This window comes from Glandiceps talaboti, chromosome 14 (genome assembly GCF_964340395.1).
Source record: "Glandiceps talaboti chromosome 14, keGlaTala1.1, whole genome shotgun sequence".
NCBI classification, from domain to species: domain Eukaryota; kingdom Metazoa; phylum Hemichordata; class Enteropneusta; family Spengelidae; genus Glandiceps; species Glandiceps talaboti.
The window spans coordinates 21,875,686-21,899,253 of NC_135562.1; the positions used below are offsets into that span (position 1 = coordinate 21,875,686).

The 23,568-nt window shown below is 36.0% G+C and overlaps 1 protein-coding gene across 1 annotated transcript in view; it reads left to right on the forward strand.

The window, feature by feature from the left end:
- The first annotated feature begins 292 nt into the window (after positions 1–292).
- Positions 293–23,568, forward strand: part of LOC144445486 (arylsulfatase B-like) — a 49,053-nt gene continuing 25,777 nt past the window's right edge. Inside the window, exon 1 of the mRNA XM_078135050.1 lies at positions 293–417. Within this exon, the coding sequence (XP_077991176.1) occupies positions 312–417 (106 nt within the window). The 5' untranslated portion in view covers positions 293–311. The remainder of the gene's footprint in view (positions 418–23,568) is intronic.

Below are 23,568 nucleotides of genomic sequence, written 5' to 3' on the forward strand. Positions count from 1 at the left end.
GGTTACTCATTGAACGTGCCTCAATGTTTTGATGACAACTATTGTATATTTGTCTTATCACACTTTCTTCTCGTAGTGTCTGTGCATCACGACGAGAGAATGGAATCGTCCAAGTGTTCTATGTAGTATACTTACATGAATAGGACACTCTTATGTTCAGAAAAGTTCACGTGACAGGCTAATTATGATATGCTTAACAATATTCGTCATCCGTTAAACTACTCACAGTCCTAAGCAATAGCTTGAGTTGTGGGTTTACAATGAATGAACGGGTCTTGAGAACAACACCGAGATGTAGCTGTAGGTTTACAATGAATGAACGGGTCTACACAATAATTCTACTTTTCTTATCTACAACCGTCACTGGCCATTCAATTGTAAAGCCAAATATTGTCTTTATTCTGGCAGATGATCTAGGTAAGCTTTATGTTGTATATTGAAATTGTAGACTTAGACTATCACTGTAATCATAGACTCTGACATTCACTGTAATTGTAGACTCAGACTATCACTGTAATTGTAGACTCAGTCTATCACTGTAATCGTAGACTCAGACTATCACTGTAATCGTAGACTCAGATTATCACTGTAATCATAGACTCTGACTATCACTGTAATTGTAGACTCAGACTATCACAGTAATCATAGACTCAGACTATCACTGTAATCATAGACTCTGACTATCACTGTAATCATAGACTCAGACTATCACTGTAATCATAGACTCTGACTATCACTGTAATTTTAGACTCAGACTATCACTGTAATCATAGACTCAGACTATCACTGTAATCATAGATTCAGACTATCACTGTAATCATAGACTCAGACTATAACTGTAATCATAGACTCAGACTATCACTGTAATCATAGACTCAGACTATCTCTGTAATTGTAGACTCAGACTATCGCTGTAATTGTAGACTCAGACTATCACTGTAATCATAGACTCAGACTATCACTGTAATTGTAGACTCAGACTATCACTGTAATCATAGACTCAGACTATCACTGTAATTGTAGACTCAGACTATCACTGTAATCATAGACTCAGACTATCACTGTAATTGTAGACTCAGACTATCACTGTAATTGTAGACTCAGACTATCACTGTAATCATAGACTCAGACTATCACTGTAATTGTAGACTCAGACTATCACTGTAATCATAGACTCAGACTATCACTGTAATTGTAGACTCAGACTATCACTGTAATTGTAGACTCAGACTATCACTGTAACTGTAGACTCAGACTATCACTGTAATTGTAGACTCAGACTATCACTGTAATCATAGACTCAGACTATCACTGTAATTGTAGACTCAGACTATCAGTGTAATTGTAGACTCAGACTATCACTGTAATCATAGACTCAGACTATCACTGTAATCATAGACTCAGACTATCACTGTAATTGTAGACTCAGACTATCACTGTAATTGTAGACTCAGACTATCACTGTAATCATAGACTCAGACTATCACTGTAATTGTAGACTCCGACTATCACTGTAATTGTAGACTCAGACTATCACTGTAATTGTAGACTTAGACTATCACTGTAATCATAGACTCAGACTATCACTGTAATTGTAGACTCAGACTATCACTGTAATCATAGACTCAGACTATCACTGTAATCGTAGACTCAGACTATCACTGTAATCATAGACTCAGACTATCACTGTAATCGGAGACTCAGACTATCACTGTAATCATAGACTCAGACTATCACTGTAATCATAGACTCAGACTATCACTGTAATTGTAGACTCAGACTATCACTGTAATCATAGACTCAGACTATCACTGTAATCATAGACTCAGACTATCACTGTAATTGTAGACTCAGACTATCACTGTAATCATAGACTCAGACTATCACTGTAATTGTAGACTCAGACTATCACTGTAATCATAGACTCAGACTATCACTGTAATCATAGACTCAGACTATCACTGTAATTGTAGACTCAGACTATCACTGTAATTGTAGACTCAGACTATCACTGTAACTGTAGACTCAGACTATCACTGTAATTGTAGACTCAGACTATCACTGTAATCATAGACTCAGACTATCACTGTAATTGTAGACTCAGACTATCAGTGTAATTGTAGACTCAGACTATCACTGTAATCATAGACTCAGACTATCACTGTAATCATAGACTCAGACTATCACTGTAATTGTAGACTCAGACTATCACTGTAATTGTAGACTCAGACTATCACTGTAATCATAGACTCAGACTATCACTGTAATTGTAGACTCCGACTATCACTGTAATTGTAGACTCAGACTATCACTGTAATTGTAGACTTAGACTATCACTGTAATCATAGACTCAGACTATCACTGTAATTGTAGACTCAGACTATCACTGTAATCATAGACTCAGACTATCACTGTAATCGTAGACTCAGACTATCACTGTAATCATAGACTCAGACTATCACTGTAATCGGAGACTCAGACTATCACTGTAATCATAGACTCAGACTATCACTGTAATCATAGACTCAGACTATCACTGTAATTGTAGACTCAGACTATCACTGTAATCATAGACTCAGACTATCACTGTAATCATAGACTCAGACTATCACTGTAATTGTAGACTCAGACTATCACTGTAATCATAGACTCAGACTATCACTGTAATTGTAGACTCAGACTATCACTGTAATCATAGACTCAGACTATCACTGTAATCATAGACTCAGACTATCACTGTAATCATAGACTCAGACTATCACTGTAATCATAGACTCAGACTATCACTGTAATCATAGACTCAGACTATCTCTGTAATTGTAGACTCAGACTATCGCTGTAATTGTAGACTCAGACTATCACTGTAATCATAGACTCAGACTATCACTGTAATTGTAGACTCAGACTATCACTGTAATCATAGACTCAGACTATCACTGTAATTGTAGACTCAGACTATCACTGTAATCATAGACTCAGACTATCACTGTAATTGTAGACTCAGACTATCACTGTAATTGTAGACTTAGACTATCACTGTAATTGTAGACTCAGACTATCACTGTAATTGTAGACTCAGACTATCACTGTAATCATAGACTCAGACTATCACTGTAATTGTAGACTCAGACTATCACTGTAATTGTAGACTCAGACTATTACTGTAATTGTAGACTCAGACTATCACTGTAATTGTAGACTCAGACTATCACTGTAATCATAGACTCAGACTATCACTGTAATCGTAGACTCAGACTATCACTGTAATCATAGACTCAGACTATCACTGTAATCATAGACTCAGACTATCACTGTAATTGTAGACTCAGACTATCACTGTAATCATAGACTCAGACTATCACTGTAATCATAGACTCAGACTATCACTGTAATCATAGACTCAGACTATCACTGTAATTGTAGACTCAGACTATCACTGTAATCATAGACTCAGACTATCACTGTAATTGTAGACTTAGACTATCACTGTAATTGTAGACTTAGACTATCACTGTAATCGTAGACTCAGACTATCACTTAATCATAGACTCAGACTATCACTGTAATTGTAGACTCAGACTATCACTGTAATCATAGACTCAGACTATCACTGTAATTGTAGACTCAGACTATCACTGTAATCATAGACTCAGACTATCACTGTAATCATAGACTCAGACTATCACTGTAATCATAGACTCAGACTATCTCTGTAATTGTAGACTCAGACTATCGCTGTAATTGTAGACTCAGACTATCACTGTAATCATAGACTCAGACTATCACTGTAATTGTAGACTCAGACTATCACTGTAATCATAGACTCAGACTATCACTGTAATTGTAGACTCAGACTATCACTGTAATCATAGACTCAGACTATCACTGTAATTGTAGACTCAGACTATCACTGTAATTGTAGACTTAGACTATCACTGTAATTGTAGACTCAGACTATCACTGTAATCATAGACTCAGACTATCACTGTAATTGTAGACTCAGACTATCACTGTAATCATAGACTCAGACTATCACTGTAATTGTAGACTCAGACTATCACTGTAATCATAGACTCAGACTATCACTGTAATTGTAGACTCAGACTATCACTGTAATCATAGACTCAGACTATCACTGTAATTGTAGACTCAGACTATCACTGTAATTGTAGACTTAGACTATCACTGTAATTGTAGACTCAGACTATCACTGTAATTGTAGACTCAGACTATCACTGTAATCATAGACTCAGACTATCACTGTAATTGTAGACTCAGACTATCACTGTAATTGTAGACTCAGACTATCACTGTAATTGTAGACTTAGACTATCACTGTAATCATAGACTCAGACTATCACTGTAATTGTAGACTCAGACTATCACTGTAATCATAGACTCAGACTATCACTGTAATCATAGACTCAGACTATCACTGTAATTGTAGACTCAGACTATCACTGTAATCATAGACTCTGACTATCACTGTAATTGTAGACTCAGACTATCACTGTAAACATAGACTCAGACTATCACTGTAATCATAGACTCAGACTATCACTGTAATCATAGACTCAGACTATCACTGTAATCATAGACTCAGACTATCACTGTAATCATAGACTCAGACTATCTCTGTAATTGTAGACTCAGACTATCGCTGTAATTGTAGACTCAGACTATCACTGTAATCATAGACTCAGACTATCACTGTAATTGTAGACTCAGACTATCACTGTAATCATAGACTCAGACTATCACTGTAATTGTAGACTCAGACTTTCACTGTAATCATAGACTCAGACTATCACTGTAATTGTAGACTCAGACTATCACTGTAATTGTAGACTTAGACTATCACTGTAATTGTAGACTCAGACTATCACTGTAATTGTAGACTCAGACTATCACTGTAATCATAGACTCAGACTATCACTGTAATTGTAGACTCAGACTATCACTGTAATTGTAGACTCAGACTATTACTGTAATTGTAGACTTAGACTATCACTGTAATCATAGACTCAGACTATCACTGTAATTGTAGACTCAGACTATCACTGTAATCATAGACTCAGACTATCACTGTAATCGTAGACTCAGACTATCACTGTAATCATAGACTCAGACTATCACTGTAATCGTAGACTCAGACTATCACTGTAATCATAGACTCAGACTATCACTGTAATTGTAGACTCAGACTATCACTGTAATCATAGACTCAGACTATCACTGTAATCATAGACTCAGACTATCACTGTAATCATAGACTCAGACTATCACTGTAATTGTAGACTCAGACTATCACTGTAATCATAGACTCAGACTATCACTGTAATTGTAGACTGAGACTATCACTGTAATTGTAGACTTAGACTATCACTGTAATTGTAGACTTAGACTATCACTGTAATCGTAGACTCAGACTATCACTTAATCATAGACTCAGACTATCACTGTAATTGTAGACTCAGACTATCACTGTAATCATAGACTCAGACTATCACTGTAATCATAGACTCAGACTATCACTGTAATCATAGACTCAGACTATCACTGTAATCATAGACTCAGACTATCACTGTAATCATAGACTCAGACTATCTCTGTAATTGTAGACTCAGACTATCGCTGTAATTGTAGACTCAGACTATCACTGTAATCATAGACTCAGACTATCACTGTAATTGTAGACTCAGACTATCACTGTAATCATAGACTCAGACTATCACTGTAATTGTAGACTCAGACTATCACTGTAATCATAGACTCAGACTATCACTGTAATTGTAGACTCAGACTATCACTGTAATTGTAGACTTAGACTATCACTGTAATTGTAGACTCAGACTATCACTGTAATTGTAGACTCAGACTATCACTGTAATCATAGACTCAGACTATCACTGTAATTGTAGACTCAGACTATCACTGTAATTGTAGACTCAGACTATCACTGTAATTGTAGACTTAGACTATCACTGTAATCATAGACTCAGACTATCACTGTAATTGTAGACTCAGACTATCACTGTAATCATAGACTCAGACTATCACTGTAATCGTAGACTCAGACTATCACTGTAATCATAGACTCAGACTATCACTGTAATCGTAGACTCAGACTATCACTGTAATCATAGACTCAGACTATCACTGTAATCATAGACTCAGACTATCACTGTAATTGTAGACTCAGACTATCACTGTAATCATAGACTCAGACTATCACTGTAATCATAGACTCAGACTATCACTGTAATTGTAGACTCAGACTATCACTGTAATCGTAGACTCAGACTATCACTGTAATCATAGACTCAGACTATCACTGTAATTGTAGACTCAGACTATCACTGTAATTGTAGACTCAGACTATCACTGTAATTGTAGACTCAGACTATCACTGTAATCGTACACTCAGACTATCACTGTAATCGTAGACACAGACTATCACTGTAATTGTAGACTCAGACTATCACTGTAATCGTAGACTCAGACTATCACTGTAATCATAGACTCAGACTATCACTGTAATCAAAGACTTAGACTATCACTGTAATTGTAGACTCAGACTATCACTGTAATCAAAGACTCAGACTATCACTCTAATTGTAGACTTAGACTATCACTGTAATCATTGACTTAGACTATCACTGTAATCAAAGACTTAGACTATCACTGTAATCATTGACTTAGACTATCACTGTAATTGTAGACTCAGACTATCACTGTAATCGTAGACTCAGACTATCACTGTAACTGTAGACTCAGACTATCACTGTAATCGTATACTCTGACTATCACTGTAATTGTAGACTCAGACTATCACAGTAATCATAGACTCAGACTATCACTGTAATCATAGACTCTGACTATCACTGTAATCATAGACTCAGACTATCACTGTAATCATAGACTCTGACTATCACTGTAATTGTAGACTCAGACTATCACTGTAATCATAGACTCAGACTATCACTGTAATCATAGACTCAGACTATCACTGTAATCATAGACTCAGACTATCACTGTAATCATAGACTCAGACTATCACTGTAATCATAGACTCAGACTATCTCTGTAATTGTAGACTCAGACTATCGCTGTAATTGTAGACTCAGACTATCACTGTAATCATAGACTCAGACTATCACTGTAATTGTAGACTCAGACTATCACTGTTATCATAGACTCAGACTATCACTGTAATTGTAGACTCAGACTATCACTGTAATTGTAGACTTAGACTATCACTGTAATTGTAGACTTAGACTATCACTGTAATTGTAGACTTAGACTATCACTGTAATCGTAGACTCAGACTATCACTTAATCATAGACTCAGACTATCACTGTAATTGTAGACTCAGACTATCACTGTAATCGTAGACTCAGACTATCACTGTAATCGTAGACTCAGACTATCACTGTAATTGTAGACTCAGACTATCACTGTAATTGTAGACTCAGACTATCACTGTAATTGTAGACTCAGACTATCACTGTAATCGTAGACTCAGACTATCACTGTAATTGTAGACTCAGACTATCACTGTAATCATAGACTCAGACTATCACTGTAATCAAAGACTTAGACTATCACTGTAATTGTAGACTCAGACTATCACTGTAATCAAAGACTCAGACTATCACTCTAATTGTAGACTTAGACTATCACTGTAATCATTGACTTAGACTATCACTGTAATCAAAGACTTAGACTATCACCGTAATTGTAGACTCAGACTATCACTGTAATCATAGACTCAGACTATCACTGTAATTGTAGACTCAGACTATCACTGTAATCATAGACTTAGACTATCACTGTAATTGTAGACTCAGACTATCACTGTAATTGTAGACTCAGACTATCACTATAATCATAGACTTAGACTATCACTGTAATTGTAGACTCAGACTATCACTGTAATCATAGACTCAGACTATCACTGTAATTGTAGACTCAGTCTATCACTGTAATCGTAGACTCAGACTATCACTGTAATTGTAGACTGAGACTATCACTGTAATTGTAGACTCAGACTATTACTGTAATCGTAGACTCAGACTATCACTGTAACTGTAGACTCAGACTATCACTGTAATCGTATACTCTGACTATCACTGTAATTGTAGACTCAGACTATCACAGTAATCATAGACTCAGACTATCACTGTAATCATAGACTCTGACTATCACTGTAATCATAGACTCAGACTATCACTGTAATCATAGACTCTGACTATCACTGTAATTGTAGACTCAGACTATCACTGTAATCATAGACTCAGACTATCACTGTAATCATAGACTCAGACTATCACTGTAATCATAGACTCAGACTATCACTGTAATCATAGACTCAGACTATCACTGTAATCATAGACTCAGACTATCTCTGTAATTGTAGACTCAGACTATCGCTGTAATTGTAGACTCAGACTATCACTGTAATCATAGACTCAGACTATCACTGTAATTGTAGACTCAGACTATCACTGTTATCATAGACTCAGACTATCACTGTAATTGTAGACTCAGACTATCACTGTAATCATAGACTCAGACTATCACTGTAATTGTAGACTCAGTCTATCACTGTAATTGTAGACTCAGACTATCACTGTAATCATAGACTCAGACTATCACTGTAATTGTAGACTCAGACTATCACTGTAATTGTAGACTTAGACTATCACTGTAATTGTAGACTCAGACTATCACTGTAATTGTAGACTCAGAGTATCACTGTAATCATAGACTCAGACTATCACTGTAATTGTAGACTCAGACTATCACTGTAATTGTAGACTCAGACTATCACTGTAATTGTAGACTTAGACTATCACTGTAATCATAGACTCAGACTATCACTGTAATTGTAGACTCAGACTATCACTGTAACTGTAGACTCAGACTATCACTGTAATTGTAGACTCAGACTATCACTGTAATCATAGACTCAGACTATCACTGTAATCGTAGACTCAGACTATCACTGTAATCATAGACTCGGACTATCACTGTAATCATAGACTCAGACTATCACTGTAATTGTAGACTCAGACTATCACTGTAATCATAGACTCAGACTATCACTGTAATCATAGACTCAGACTATCACTGTAATCATAGACTCAGACTATCACTGTAATTGTAGACTCAGACTATCACTGTAATCATAGACTCAGACTATCACTGTAATCATAGACTCAGACTATCACTGTAATCATAGACTCAGACTATCTCTGTAATTGTAGACTCAGACTATCGCTGTAATTGTAGACTCAGACTATCACTGTAATCATAGACTCAGACTATCACTGTAATTGTAGACTCAGACTATCACTGTAATCATAGACTCAGACTATCACTGTAATTGTAGACTCAGACTATCACTGTAATCATAGACTCAGACTATCACTGTAATTGTAGACTCAGACTATCACTGTAATTGTAGACTTAGACTATCACTGTAATTGTAGACTCAGACTATCACTGTAATTGTAGACTCAGACTATCACTGTAATCATAGACTCAGACTATCACTGTAATTGTAGACTCAGACTATCACTGTAATTGTAGACTCAGACTATCACTGTAATTGTAGACTTAGACTATCACTGTAATCATAGACTCAGACTATCACTGTAATTGTAGACTCAGACTATCACTGTAATCATAGACTCAGACTATCACTGTAATCGTAGACTCAGACTATCACTGTAATCATAGACTCAGACTATCACTGTAATCGTAGACTCAGACTATCACTGTAATCATAGACTCAGACTATCACTGTAATCATAGACTCAGACTATCACTGTAATTGTAGACTCAGACTATCACTGTAATCATAGACTCAGACTATCACTGTAATCATAGACTCAGACTATCACTGTAATTGTAGACTCAGACTATCACTGTAATCGTAGACTCAGACTATCACTGTAATCATAGACTCAGACTATCACTGTAATTGTAGACTCAGACTATCACTGTAATTGTAGACTCAGACTATCACTGTAATTGTAGACTCAGACTATCACTGTAATCGTACACTCAGACTATCACTGTAATCGTAGACACAGACTATCACTGTAATTGTAGACTCAGACTATCACTGTAATCGTAGACTCAGACTATCACTGTAATCATAGACTCAGACTATCACTGTAATCAAAGACTTAGACTATCACTGTAATTGTAGACTCAGACTATCACTGTAATCAAAGACTCAGACTATCACTCTAATTGTAGACTTAGACTATCACTGTAATCATTGACTTAGACTATCACTGTAATCAAAGACTTAGACTATCACTGTAATCATTGACTTAGACTATCACTGTAATTGTAGACTCAGACTATCACTGTAATCGTAGACTCAGACTATCACTGTAACTGTAGACTCAGACTATCACTGTAATCGTATACTCTGACTATCACTGTAATTGTAGACTCAGACTATCACAGTAATCATAGACTTAGACTATCACTGTAATTGTAGACTCAGACTATCACTGTAATCAAAGACTCAGACTATCACTCTAATTGTAGACTTAGACTATCACTGTAATCATTGACTTAGACTATCACTGTAATCAAAGACTTAGACTATCACTGTAATCATTGACTTAGACTATCACTGTAATTGTAGACTCAGACTATCACTGTAATCGTAGACTCAGACTATCACTGTAACTGTAGACTCAGACTATCACTGTAATCGTATACTCTGACTATCACTGTAATTGTAGACTCAGACTATCACAGTAATCATAGACTCAGACTATCACTGTAATCATAGACTCTGACTATCACTGTAATCATAGACTCAGACTATCACTGTAATCATAGACTCTGACTATCACTGTAATTGTAGACTCAGACTATCACTGTAATCATAGACTCAGACTATCACTGTAATCATAGACTCAGACTATCACTGTAATCATAGACTCAGACTATCACTGTAATCATAGACTCAGACTATCACTGTAATCATAGACTCAGACTATCTCTGTAATTGTAGACTCAGACTATCGCTGTAATTGTAGACTCAGACTATCACTGTAATCATAGACTCAGACTATCACTGTAATTGTAGACTCAGACTATCACTGTTATCATAGACTCAGACTATCACTGTAATTGTAGACTCATACTATCACTGTAATTGTAGACTTAGACTATCACTGTAATTGTAGACTTAGACTATCACTGTAATTGTAGACTTAGACTATCACTGTAATCGTAGACTCAGACTATCACTTAATCATAGACTCAGACTATCACTGTAATCATAGACTCAGACTATCTCTGTAATTGTAGACTCAGACTATCGCTGTAATTGTAGACTCAGACTATCACTGTAATCGTAGACTCAGACTATCACTGTAACTGTAGACTCAGACTATCACTGTAATCGTATACTCTGACTATCACTGTAATTGTAGACTCAGACTATCACAGTAATCATAGACTTAGACTATCACTGTAATTGTAGACTCAGACTATCACTGTAATCAAAGACTCAGACTATCACTCTAATTGTAGACTTAGACTATCACTGTAATCATTGACTTAGACTATCACTGTAATCAAAGACTTAGACTATCACTGTAATCATTGACTTAGACTATCACTGTAATTGTAGACTCAGACTATCACTGTAATCGTAGACTCAGACTATCACTGTAACTGTAGACTCAGACTATCACTGTAATCGTATACTCTGACTATCACTGTAATTGTAGACTCAGACTATCACAGTAATCATAGACTCAGACTATCACTGTAATCATAGACTCTGACTATCACTGTAATCATAGACTCAGACTATCACTGTAATCATAGACTCTGACTATCACTGTAATTGTAGACTCAGACTATCACTGTAATCATAGACTCAGACTATCACTGTAATCATAGACTCAGACTATCACTGTAATCATAGACTCAGACTATCACTGTAATCATAGACTCAGACTATCACTGTAATCATAGACTCAGACTATCTCTGTAATTGTAGACTCAGACTATCGCTGTAATTGTAGACTCAGACTATCACTGTAATCATAGACTCAGACTATCACTGTAATTGTAGACTCAGACTATCACTGTTATCATAGACTCAGACTATCACTGTAATTGTAGACTCAGACTATCACTGTAATTGTAGACTTAGACTATCACTGTAATTGTAGACTTAGACTATCACTGTAATTGTAGACTTAGACTATCACTGTAATCGTAGACTCAGACTATCACTTAATCATAGACTCAGACTATCACTGTAATTGTAGACTCAGACTATCACTGTAATCGTAGACTCAGACTATCACTGTAATCGTAGACTCAGACTATCACTGTAATTGTAGACTCAGACTATCACTGTAATTGTAGACTCAGACTATCACTGTAATTGTAGACTCAGACTATCACTGTAATCGTAGACTCAGACTATCACTGTAATTGTAGACTCAGACTATCACTGTAATCATAGACTCAGACTATCACTGTAATCAAAGACTTAGACTATCACTGTAATTGTAGACTCAGACTATCACTGTAATCAAAGACTCAGACTATCACTCTAATTGTAGACTTAGACTATCACTGTAATCATTGACTTAGACTATCACTGTAATCAAAGACTTAGACTATCACCGTAATTGTAGACTCAGACTATCACTGTAATCATAGACTCAGACTATCACTGTAATTGTAGACTCAGACTATCATTGTAATCATAGACTTAGACTATCACTGTAATTGTAGACTCAGACTATCACTGTAATTGTAGACTCAGACTATCACTATAATCATAGACTTAGACTATCACTGTAATTGTAGACTCAGACTATCACTGTAATCATAGACTCAGACTATCACTGTAATTGTAGACTCAGACTATCACTGTAATTGTAGACTCAGTCTATCACTGTAATTGTAGACTCAGACTATCACTGTAATCATAGACTCAGACTATCAATGTAATTGTAGACTCAGACTATCACTGTAATTGTAGACTTAGACTATCACTGTAATTGTAGACTCAGACTATCACTGTAATTGTAGACTCAGAGTATCACTGTAATCATAGACTCAGACTATCACTGTAATTGTAGACTCAGACTATCACTGTAATTGTAGACTCAGACTATCACTGTAATTGTAGACTTAGACTATCACTGTAATCATAGACTCAGACTATCACTGTAATTGTAGACTCAGACTATCACTGTAACTGTAGACTCAGACTATCACTGTAATTGTAGACTCAGACTATCACTGTAATCATAGACTCAGACTATCACTGTAATCAAAGACTTAGACTATCACCGTAATTGTAGACTCAGACTATCACTGTAATCATAGACTCAGACTATCACTGTAATTGTAGACTCAGACTATCATTGTAATCATAGACTTAGACTATCACTGTAATTGTAGACTCAGACTATCACTGTAATTGTAGACTCAGACTATCACTATAATCATAGACTTAGACTATCACTGTAATTGTAGACTCAGACTATCACTGTAATCATAGACTCAGACTATCACTGTAATTGTAGACTCAGACTATCACTGTAATTGTAGACTCAGTCTATCACTGTAATTGTAGACTCAGACTATCACTGTAATCATAGACTCAGACTATCACTGTAATTGTAGACTCAGACTATCACTGTAATTGTAGACTTAGACTATCACTGTAATTGTAGACTCAGACTATCACTGTAATTGTAGACTCAGAGTATCACTGTAATCATAGACTCAGACTATCACTGTAATTGTAGACTCAGACTATCACTGTAATTGTAGACTCAGACTATCACTGTAATTGTAGACTTAGACTATCACTGTAATCATAGACTCAGACTATCACTGTAATTGTAGACTCAGACTATCACTGTAACTGTAGACTCAGACTATCACTGTAATTGTAGACTCAGACTATCACTGTAATCATAGACTCAGACTATCACTGTAATCGTAGACTCAGACTATCACTGTAATCATAGACTCGGACTATCACTGTAATCATAGACTCAGACTATCACTGTAATTGTAGACTCAGACTATCACTGTAATCATAGACTCAGACTATCACTGTCATCATAGACTCAGACTATCACTGTAATTGTAGACTCAGACTATCACTGTAATCATAGACTCAGACTATCACTGTAATCATAGACTCAGACTATCACTGTAATCATAGACTCAGACTATCTCTGTAATTGTAGACTCAGACTATCGCTGTAATTGTAGACTCAGACTATCACTGTAATCATAGACTCAGACTATCACTGTAATTGTAGACTCAGACTATCACTGTAATCATAGACTCAGACTATCACTGTAATTGTAGACTCAGACTATCACTGTAATCATAGACTCAGACTATCACTGTAATTGTAGACTCAGACTATCACTGTAATTGTAGACTTAGACTATCACTGTAATTGTAGACTCAGACTATCACTGTAATTGTAGACTCAGACTATCACTGTAATCATAGACTCAGACTATCACTGTAATTGTAGACTCAGACTATCACTGTAATTGTAGACTCAGACTATCACTGTAATTGTAGACTTAGACTATCACTGTAATCATAGACTCAGACTATCACTGTAATTGTAGACTCAGACTATCACTGTAATCATAGACTCAGACTATCACTGTAATCGTAGACTCAGACTATCACTGTAATCATAGACTCAGACTATCACTGTAATCGTAGACTCAGACTATCACTGTAATCATAGACTCAGACTATCACTGTAATCATAGACTCAGACTATCACTGTAATTGTAGACTCAGACTATCACTGTAATCATAGACTCAGACTATCACTGTAATCATAGACTCAGACTATCACTGTAATTGTAGACTCTGACTATCACTGTAATCATAGACTCAGACTATCACTGTAATCATAGACTCTGACTATCACTGTAATTGTAGACTCAGACTATCACTGTAATCATAGACTCAGACTATCACTGTAATCATAGACTCAGACTATCACTGTAATCATAGACTCAGACTATCACTGTAATCATAGACTCAGACTATCACTGTAATCATAGACTCAGACTATCTCTGTAATTGTAGACTCAGACTATCGCTGTAATTGTAGACTCAGACTATCACTGTAATCATAGACTCAGACTATCACTGTAATTGTAGACTCAGACTATCACTGTTATCATAGACTCAGACTATCACTGTAATTGTAGACTCAGACTATCACTGTAATCATAGACTCAGACTATCACTGTAATTGTAGACTCAGTCTATCACTGTAATTGTAGACTCAGACTATCACTGTAATCATAGACTCAGACTATCACTGTAATTGTAGACTCAGACTATCACTGTAATTGTAGACTTAGACTATCACTGTAATTGTAGACTCAGACTATCACTGTAATTGTAGACTCAGAGTATCACTGTAATCATAGACTCAGACTATCACTGTAATTGTAGACTCAGACTATCACTGTAATTGTAGACTCAGACTATCACTGTAATTGTAGACTTAGACTATCACTGTAATCATAGACTCAGACTATCACTGTAATTGTAGACTCAGACTATCACTGTAACTGTAGACTCAGACTATCACTGTAATTGTAGACTCAGACTATCACTGTAATCATAGACTCAGACTATCACTGTAATCGTAGACTCAGACTATCACTGTAATCATAGACTCGGACTATCACTGTAATCATAGACTCAGACTATCACTGTAATTGTAGACTCAGACTATCACTGTAATCATAGACTCAGACTATCACTGTAATCATAGACTCAGACTATCACTGTAATCATAGACTCAGACTATCACTGTAATTGTAGACTCAGACTATCACTGTAATCATAGACTCAGACTATCACTGTAATCATAGACTCAGACTATCACTGTAATCATAGACTCAGACTATCGCTGTAATTGTAGACTCAGACTATCACTGTAATCATAGACTCAGACTATCACTGTAATTGTAGACTCAGACTATCACTGTAATCATAGACTCAGACTATCACTGTAATTGTAGACTCAGACTATCACTGTAATCATAGACTCAGACTATCACTGTAATTGTAGACTCAGACTATCACTGTAATTGTAGACTTAGACTATCACTGTAATTGTAGACTCAGACTATCACTGTAATTGTAGACTCAGACTATCACTGTAATCATAGACTCAGACTATCACTGTAATTGTAGACTCAGACTATCACTGTAATTGTAGACTCAGACTATCACTGTAATTGTAGACTTAGACTATCACTGTAATCATAGACTCAGACTATCACTGTAATTGTAGACTCAGACTATCACTGTAATCATAGACTCAGACTATCACTGTAATCGTAGACTCAGACTATCACTGTAATCATAGACTCAGACTATCACTGTAATCGTAGACTCAGACTATCACTGTAATCATAGACTCAGACTATCACTGTAATCATAGACTCAGACTATCACTGTAATTGTAGACTCAGACTATCACTGTAATCATAGACTCAGACTATCACTGTAATCATAGACTCAGACTATCACTGTAATTGTAGACTCAGACTATCACTGTAATCGTAGACTCAGACTATCACTGTAATCATAGACTCAGACTATCACTGTAATTGTAGACTCAGACTATCACTGTAATTGTAGACTCAGACTATCACTGTAATTGTAGACTCAGACTATCACTGTAATCGTACACTCAGACTATCACTGTAATCGTAGACACAGACTATCACTGTAATTGTAGACTCAGACTATCACTGTAATCGTAGACTCAGACTATCACTGTAATCATAGACTCAGACTATCACTGTAATCAAAGACTTAGACTATCACTGTAATTGTAGACTCAGACTATCACTGTAATCAAAGACTCAGACTATCACTCTAATTGTAGACTTAGACTATCACTGTAATCATTGACTTAGACTATCACTGTAATCAAAGACTTAGACTATCACTGTAATCATTGACTTAGACTATCACTGTAATTGTAGACTCAGACTATCACTGTAATCGTAGACTCAGACTATCACTGTAACTGTAGACTCAGACTATCACTGTAATCGTATACTCTGACTATCACTGTAATTGTAGACTCAGACTATCACAGTAATCATAGACTCAGACTATCACTGTAATCATAGACTCTGACTATCACTGTAATCATAGACTCAGACTATCACTGTAATCATAGACTCTGACTATCACTGTAATTGTAGACTCAGACTATCACTGTAATCATAGACTCAGACTATCACTGTAATCATAGACTCAGACTATCACTGTAATCATAGACTCAGACTATCACTGTAATCATAGACTCAGACTATCACTGTAATCATAGACTCAGACTATCTCTGTAATTGTAGACTCAGACTATCGCTGTAATTGTAGACTCAGACTATCACTGTAATCATAGACTCAGACTATCACTGTAATTGTAGACTCAGACTATCACTGTTATCATAGACTCAGACTATCACTGTAATTGTAGACTCAGACTATCACAGTAATTGTAGACTTAGACTATCACTGTAATTGTAGACTTAGACTATCACTGTAATTGTAGACTTAGACTATCACTGTAATCGTAGACTCAGACTATCACTTAATCATAGACTCAGACTATCACTGTAATTGTAGACTCAGACTATCACTGTAATCGTAGACTCAGACTATCACTGTAATCGTAGACTCAGACTATCACTGTAATTGTAGACTCAGACTATCACTGTAATTGTAGACTCAGACTATCACTGTAATTGTAGACTCAGACTATCACTGTAATCGTAGACTCAGACTATCACTGTAATTGTAGACTCAGACTATCACTGTAATCATAGACTCAGACTATCACTGTAATCAAAGACTTAGACTATCACTGTAATTGTAGACTCAGACTATCACTGTAATCAAAGACTCAGACTATCACTCTAATTGTAGACTTAGACTATCACTGTAATCATTGACTTAGACTATCACTGTAATCAAAGACTTAGACTATCACCGTAATTGTAGACTCAGACTATCACTGTAATCATAGACTCAGACTATCACTGTAATTGTAGACTCAGACTATCACTGTAATCATAGACTTAGACTATCACTGTAATTGTAGACTCAGACTATCACTGTAATTGTAGACTCAGACTATCACTATAATCATAGACTTAGACTATCACTGTAATTGTAGACTCAGACTATCACTGTAATCATAGACTCAGACTATCACTGTAATTGTAGACTCAGACTATCACTGTAATTGTAGACTCAGTCTATCACTGTAATTGTAGACTCAGACTATCACTGTAATCATAGACTCAGACTATCACTGTAATTGTAGACTCAGACTATCACTGTAATTGTAGACTTAGACTATCACTGTAATTGTAGACTCAGACTATCACTGTAATTGTAGACTCAGAGTATCACTGTAATCATAGACTCAGACTATCACTGTAATTGTAGACTCAGACTATCACTGTAATTGTAGACTCAGACTATCACTGTAATTGTAGACTTAGACTATCACTGTAATCATAGACTCAGACTATCACTGTAATTGTAGACTCAGACTATCACTGTAACTGTAGACTCAGACTATCACTGTAATTGTAGACTCAGACTATCACTGTAATCATAGACTCAGACTATCACTGTAATCGTAGACTCAGACTATCACTGTAATCATAGACTCGGACTATCACTGTAATCATAGACTCAGACTATCACTGTAATTGTAGACTCAGACTATCACTGTAATCATAGACTCAGACTATCACTGTAATCATAGACTCAGACTATCACTGTAATCATAGACTCAGACTATCACTGTAATTGTAGACTCAGACTATCACTGTAATCATAGACTCAGACTATCACTGTAATCATAGACTCAGACTATCACTGTAATCATAGACTCAGACTATCTCTGTAATTGTAGACTCAGACTATCGCTGTAATTGTAGACTCAGACTATCACTGTAATCATAGACTCAGACTATCACTGTAATTGTAGACTCAGACTATCACTGTAATCATAGACTCAGACTATCACTGTAATTGTAGACTCAGACTATCACTGTAATCATAGACTCAGACTATCACTGTAATTGTAGACTCAGACTATCACTGTAATTGTAGACTTAGACTATCACTGTAATTGTAGACTCAGACTATCACTGTAATTGTAGACTCAGACTATCACTGTAATCATAGACTCAGACTATCACTGTAATTGTAGACTCAGACTATCACTGTAATTGTAGACTCAGACTATCACTGTAATTGTAGACTTAGACTATCACTGTAATCATAGACTCAGACTATCACTGTAATTGTAGACTCAGACTATCACTGTAATCATAGACTCAGACTATCACTGTAATCGTAGACTCAGACTATCACTGTAATCATAGACTCAGACTATCACTGTAATCGTAGACTCAGACTATCACTGTAATCATAGACTCAGACTATCACTGTAATCATAGACTCAGACTATCACTGTAATTGTAGACTCAGACTATCACTGTAATCATAGACTCAGACTATCACTGTAATCATAGACTCAGACTATCACTGTAATTGTAGACTCAGACTATCACTGTAATCGTAGACTCAGACTATCACTGTAATCATAGACTCAGACTATCACTGTAATTGTAGACTCAGACTATCACTGTAATTGTAGACTCAGACTATCACTGTAATTGTAGACTCAGACTATCACTGTAATCGTACACTCAGACTATCACTGTAATCGTAGACACAGACTATCACTGTAATTGTAGACTCAGACTATCACTGTAATCGTAGACTCAGACTATCACTGTAATCATAGACTCAGACTATCACTGTAATCAAAGACTTAGATTATCACTGTAATTGTAGACTCAGACTATCACTGTAATCATTGACTTAGACTATCACTGTAATCAAAGACTTAGACTATCACTGTAATCATTGACTTAGACTATCACTGTAATTGTAGACTCAGACTATCACTGTAATCGTAGACTCAGACTATCACTGTAACTGTAGACTCAGACTATCACTGTAATCGTATACTCTGACTATCACTGTAATTGTAGACTCAGACTATCACAGTAATCATAGACTCAGACTATCACTGTAATCATAGACTCTGACTATCACTGTAATCATAGACTCAGACTATCACTGTAATCATAGACTCTGACTATCACTGTAATTGTAGACTCAGACTATCACTGTAATCATAGACTCAGACTATCACTGTAATCATAGACTCAGACTATCACTGTAATCATAGACTCAGACTATCACTGTAATCATAGACTCAGACTATCACTGTAATCATAGACTCAGACTATCTCTGTAATTGTAGACTCAGACTATCGCTGTAATTGTAGACTCAGACTATCACTGTAATCATAGACTCAGACTATCACTGTAATTGTAGACTCAGACTATCACTGTTATCATAGACTCAGACTATCACTGTAATTGTAGACTCATACTATCACTGTAATTGTAGACTTAGACTATCACTGTAATTGTAGACTTAGACTATCACTGTAATTGTAGACTTAGACTATCACTGTAATCGTAGACTCAGACTATCACTGTAATTGTAGACTCAGACTATCACTGTAATTGTAGACTCAGACTATCACTGTAATTGTAGACTCAGACTATCACTGTAATCGTAGACTCAGACTATCACTGTAATTGTAGACTCAGACTATCACTGTAATCATAGACTCAGACTATCACTGTAATCAAAGACTTAGACTATCACTGTAATTGTAGACTCAGACTATCACTGTAATCAAAGACTCAGACTATCACTCTAATTGTAGACTTAGACTATCACTGTAATCATTGACTTAGACTATCACTGTAATCAAAGACTTAGACTATCACCGTAATTGTAGACTCAGACTATCACTGTAATCATAGACTCAGACTATCACTGTAATTGTAGACTCAGACTATCACTGTAATCATAGACTTAGACTATCACTGTAATTGTAGACTCAGACTATCACTATAATCATAGACTTAGACTATCACTGTAATTGTAGACTCAGACTATCACTGTAATCATAGACTCAGACTATCACTGTAATTGTAGACTCAGTCTATCACTGTAATCGTAGACTCAGACTATCACTGTAATTGTAGACTGAGACTATCACTGTAATTGTAGACTCAGACTATTACTGTAATCGTAGACTCAGACTATCACTGTAACTGTAGACTCAGACTATCACTGTAATCGTATACTCTGACTATCACTGTAATTGTAGACTCAGACTATCACAGTAATCATAGACTCAGACTATCACTGTAATCATAGACTCTGACTATCACTGTAATCATAGACTCAGACTATCACTGTAATCATAGACTCTGACTATCACTGTAATTGTAGACTCAGACTATCACTGTAATCATAGACTCAGACTATCACTGTAATCATAGACTCAGACTATCACTGTAATCATAGACTCAGACTATCACTGTAATCATAGACTCAGACTATCACTGTAATCATAGACTCAGACTATCTCTGTAATTGTAGACTCAGACTATCGCTGTAATTGTAGACTCAGACTATCACTGTAATCATAGACTCAGACTATCACTGTAATTGTAGACTCAGACTATCACTGTTATCATAGACTCAGACTATCACTGTAATTGTAGACTCAGACTATCACTGTAATCATAGACTCAGACTATCACTGTAATTGTAGACTCAGTCTATCACTGTAATTGTAGACTCAGACTATCACTGTAATCATAGACTCAGACTATCACTGTAATTGTAGACTCAGACTATCACTGTAATTGTAGACTTAGACTATCACTGTAATTGTAGACTCAGACTATCACTGTAATTGTAGACTCAGAGTATCACTGTAATCATAGACTCAGACTATCACTGTAATTGTAGACTCAGACTATCACTGTAATTGTAGACTCAGACTATCACTGTAATTGTAGACTTAGACTATCACTGTAATCATAGACTCAGACTATCACTGTAATTGTAGACTCAGACTATCACTGTAACTGTAGACTCAGACTATCACTGTAATTGTAGACTCAGACTATCACTGTAATCATAGACTCAGACTATCACTGTAATCGTAGACTCAGACTATCACTGTAATCATAGACTCGGACTATCACTGTAATCATAGACTCAGACTATCACTGTAATTGTAGACTCAGACTATCACTGTAATCATAGACTCAGACTATCACTGTAATCATAGACTCAGACTATCACTGTAATCATAGACTCAGACTATCACTGTAATTGTAGACTCAGACTATCACTGTAATCATAGACTCAGACTATCACTGTAATCGTAGACTTAGACTATCACTGTAATTGTAGACTTAGACTATCACTGTAATCGTAGACTCAGACTATCACTTAATCATAGACTCAGACTATCACTGTAATTGTAGACTCAGACTATCACTGTAATCGTAGACTCAGACTATCACTGTAATCGTAGACTCAGACTATCACTGTAATTGTAGACTCAGACTATCACTGTAATTGTAGACTCAGACTATCACTGTAATCGTAGACTCAGACTATCACTGTAATCGTAGACTCAGACTATCACTGTAATTGTAGACTCAGACTATCACTGTAATCGTAGACTCAGACTATCACTGTAATCATAGACTCAGACTATCACTGTAATCAAAGACTTAGACTATCACTGTAATTGTAGACTCAGACTATCACTGTAACCAAAGACTCAGACTATCACTGTAATTGTAGACTTAGACTATCACTGTAATCATTGACTTAGACTATCACTGTAATCAAAGACTTAGACTATCACCGTAATTGTAGACTCAGACTATCACTGTAATCATAGACTCAGACTATCACTGTAATCGTAGACTCAGACTATCACTGTAATTGTAGACTCAGACTATCACTGTAATTGTAGACTCAGACTATCACTGTAATTGTAGACTCAGACTATCACTGTAATCTTAGACTCAGACTATCACTGTAATCGTAGACTCAGACTATCACTGTAATTGTAGACTCAGACTATCACTGTAATCGTAGACTCAGACTATCACTGTAATCATAGACTCAGACTATCACTGTAATCAAAGACTTAGACTATCACTGTAATTGTAGACTCAGACTATCACTGTAATCAAAGACTCAGACTATCACTCTAATTGTAGACTTAGACTATCACTGTAATCATTGACTTAGACTATCACTGTAATCAAAGACTTAGACTATCACCGTAATTGTAGACTCAGACTATCACTGTAATCATAGACTCAGACTATCACTGTAATTGTAGACTCAGAATATCACTGTAATCATAGACTTAGACTATCACTGTAATTGTAGACTCAGACTATCACTGTAATTGTAGACTCAGACTATCACTGTAATCATAGACTTAGACTATCACTGTAATTGTAGACTCAGACTATCACTGTAATCATAGAC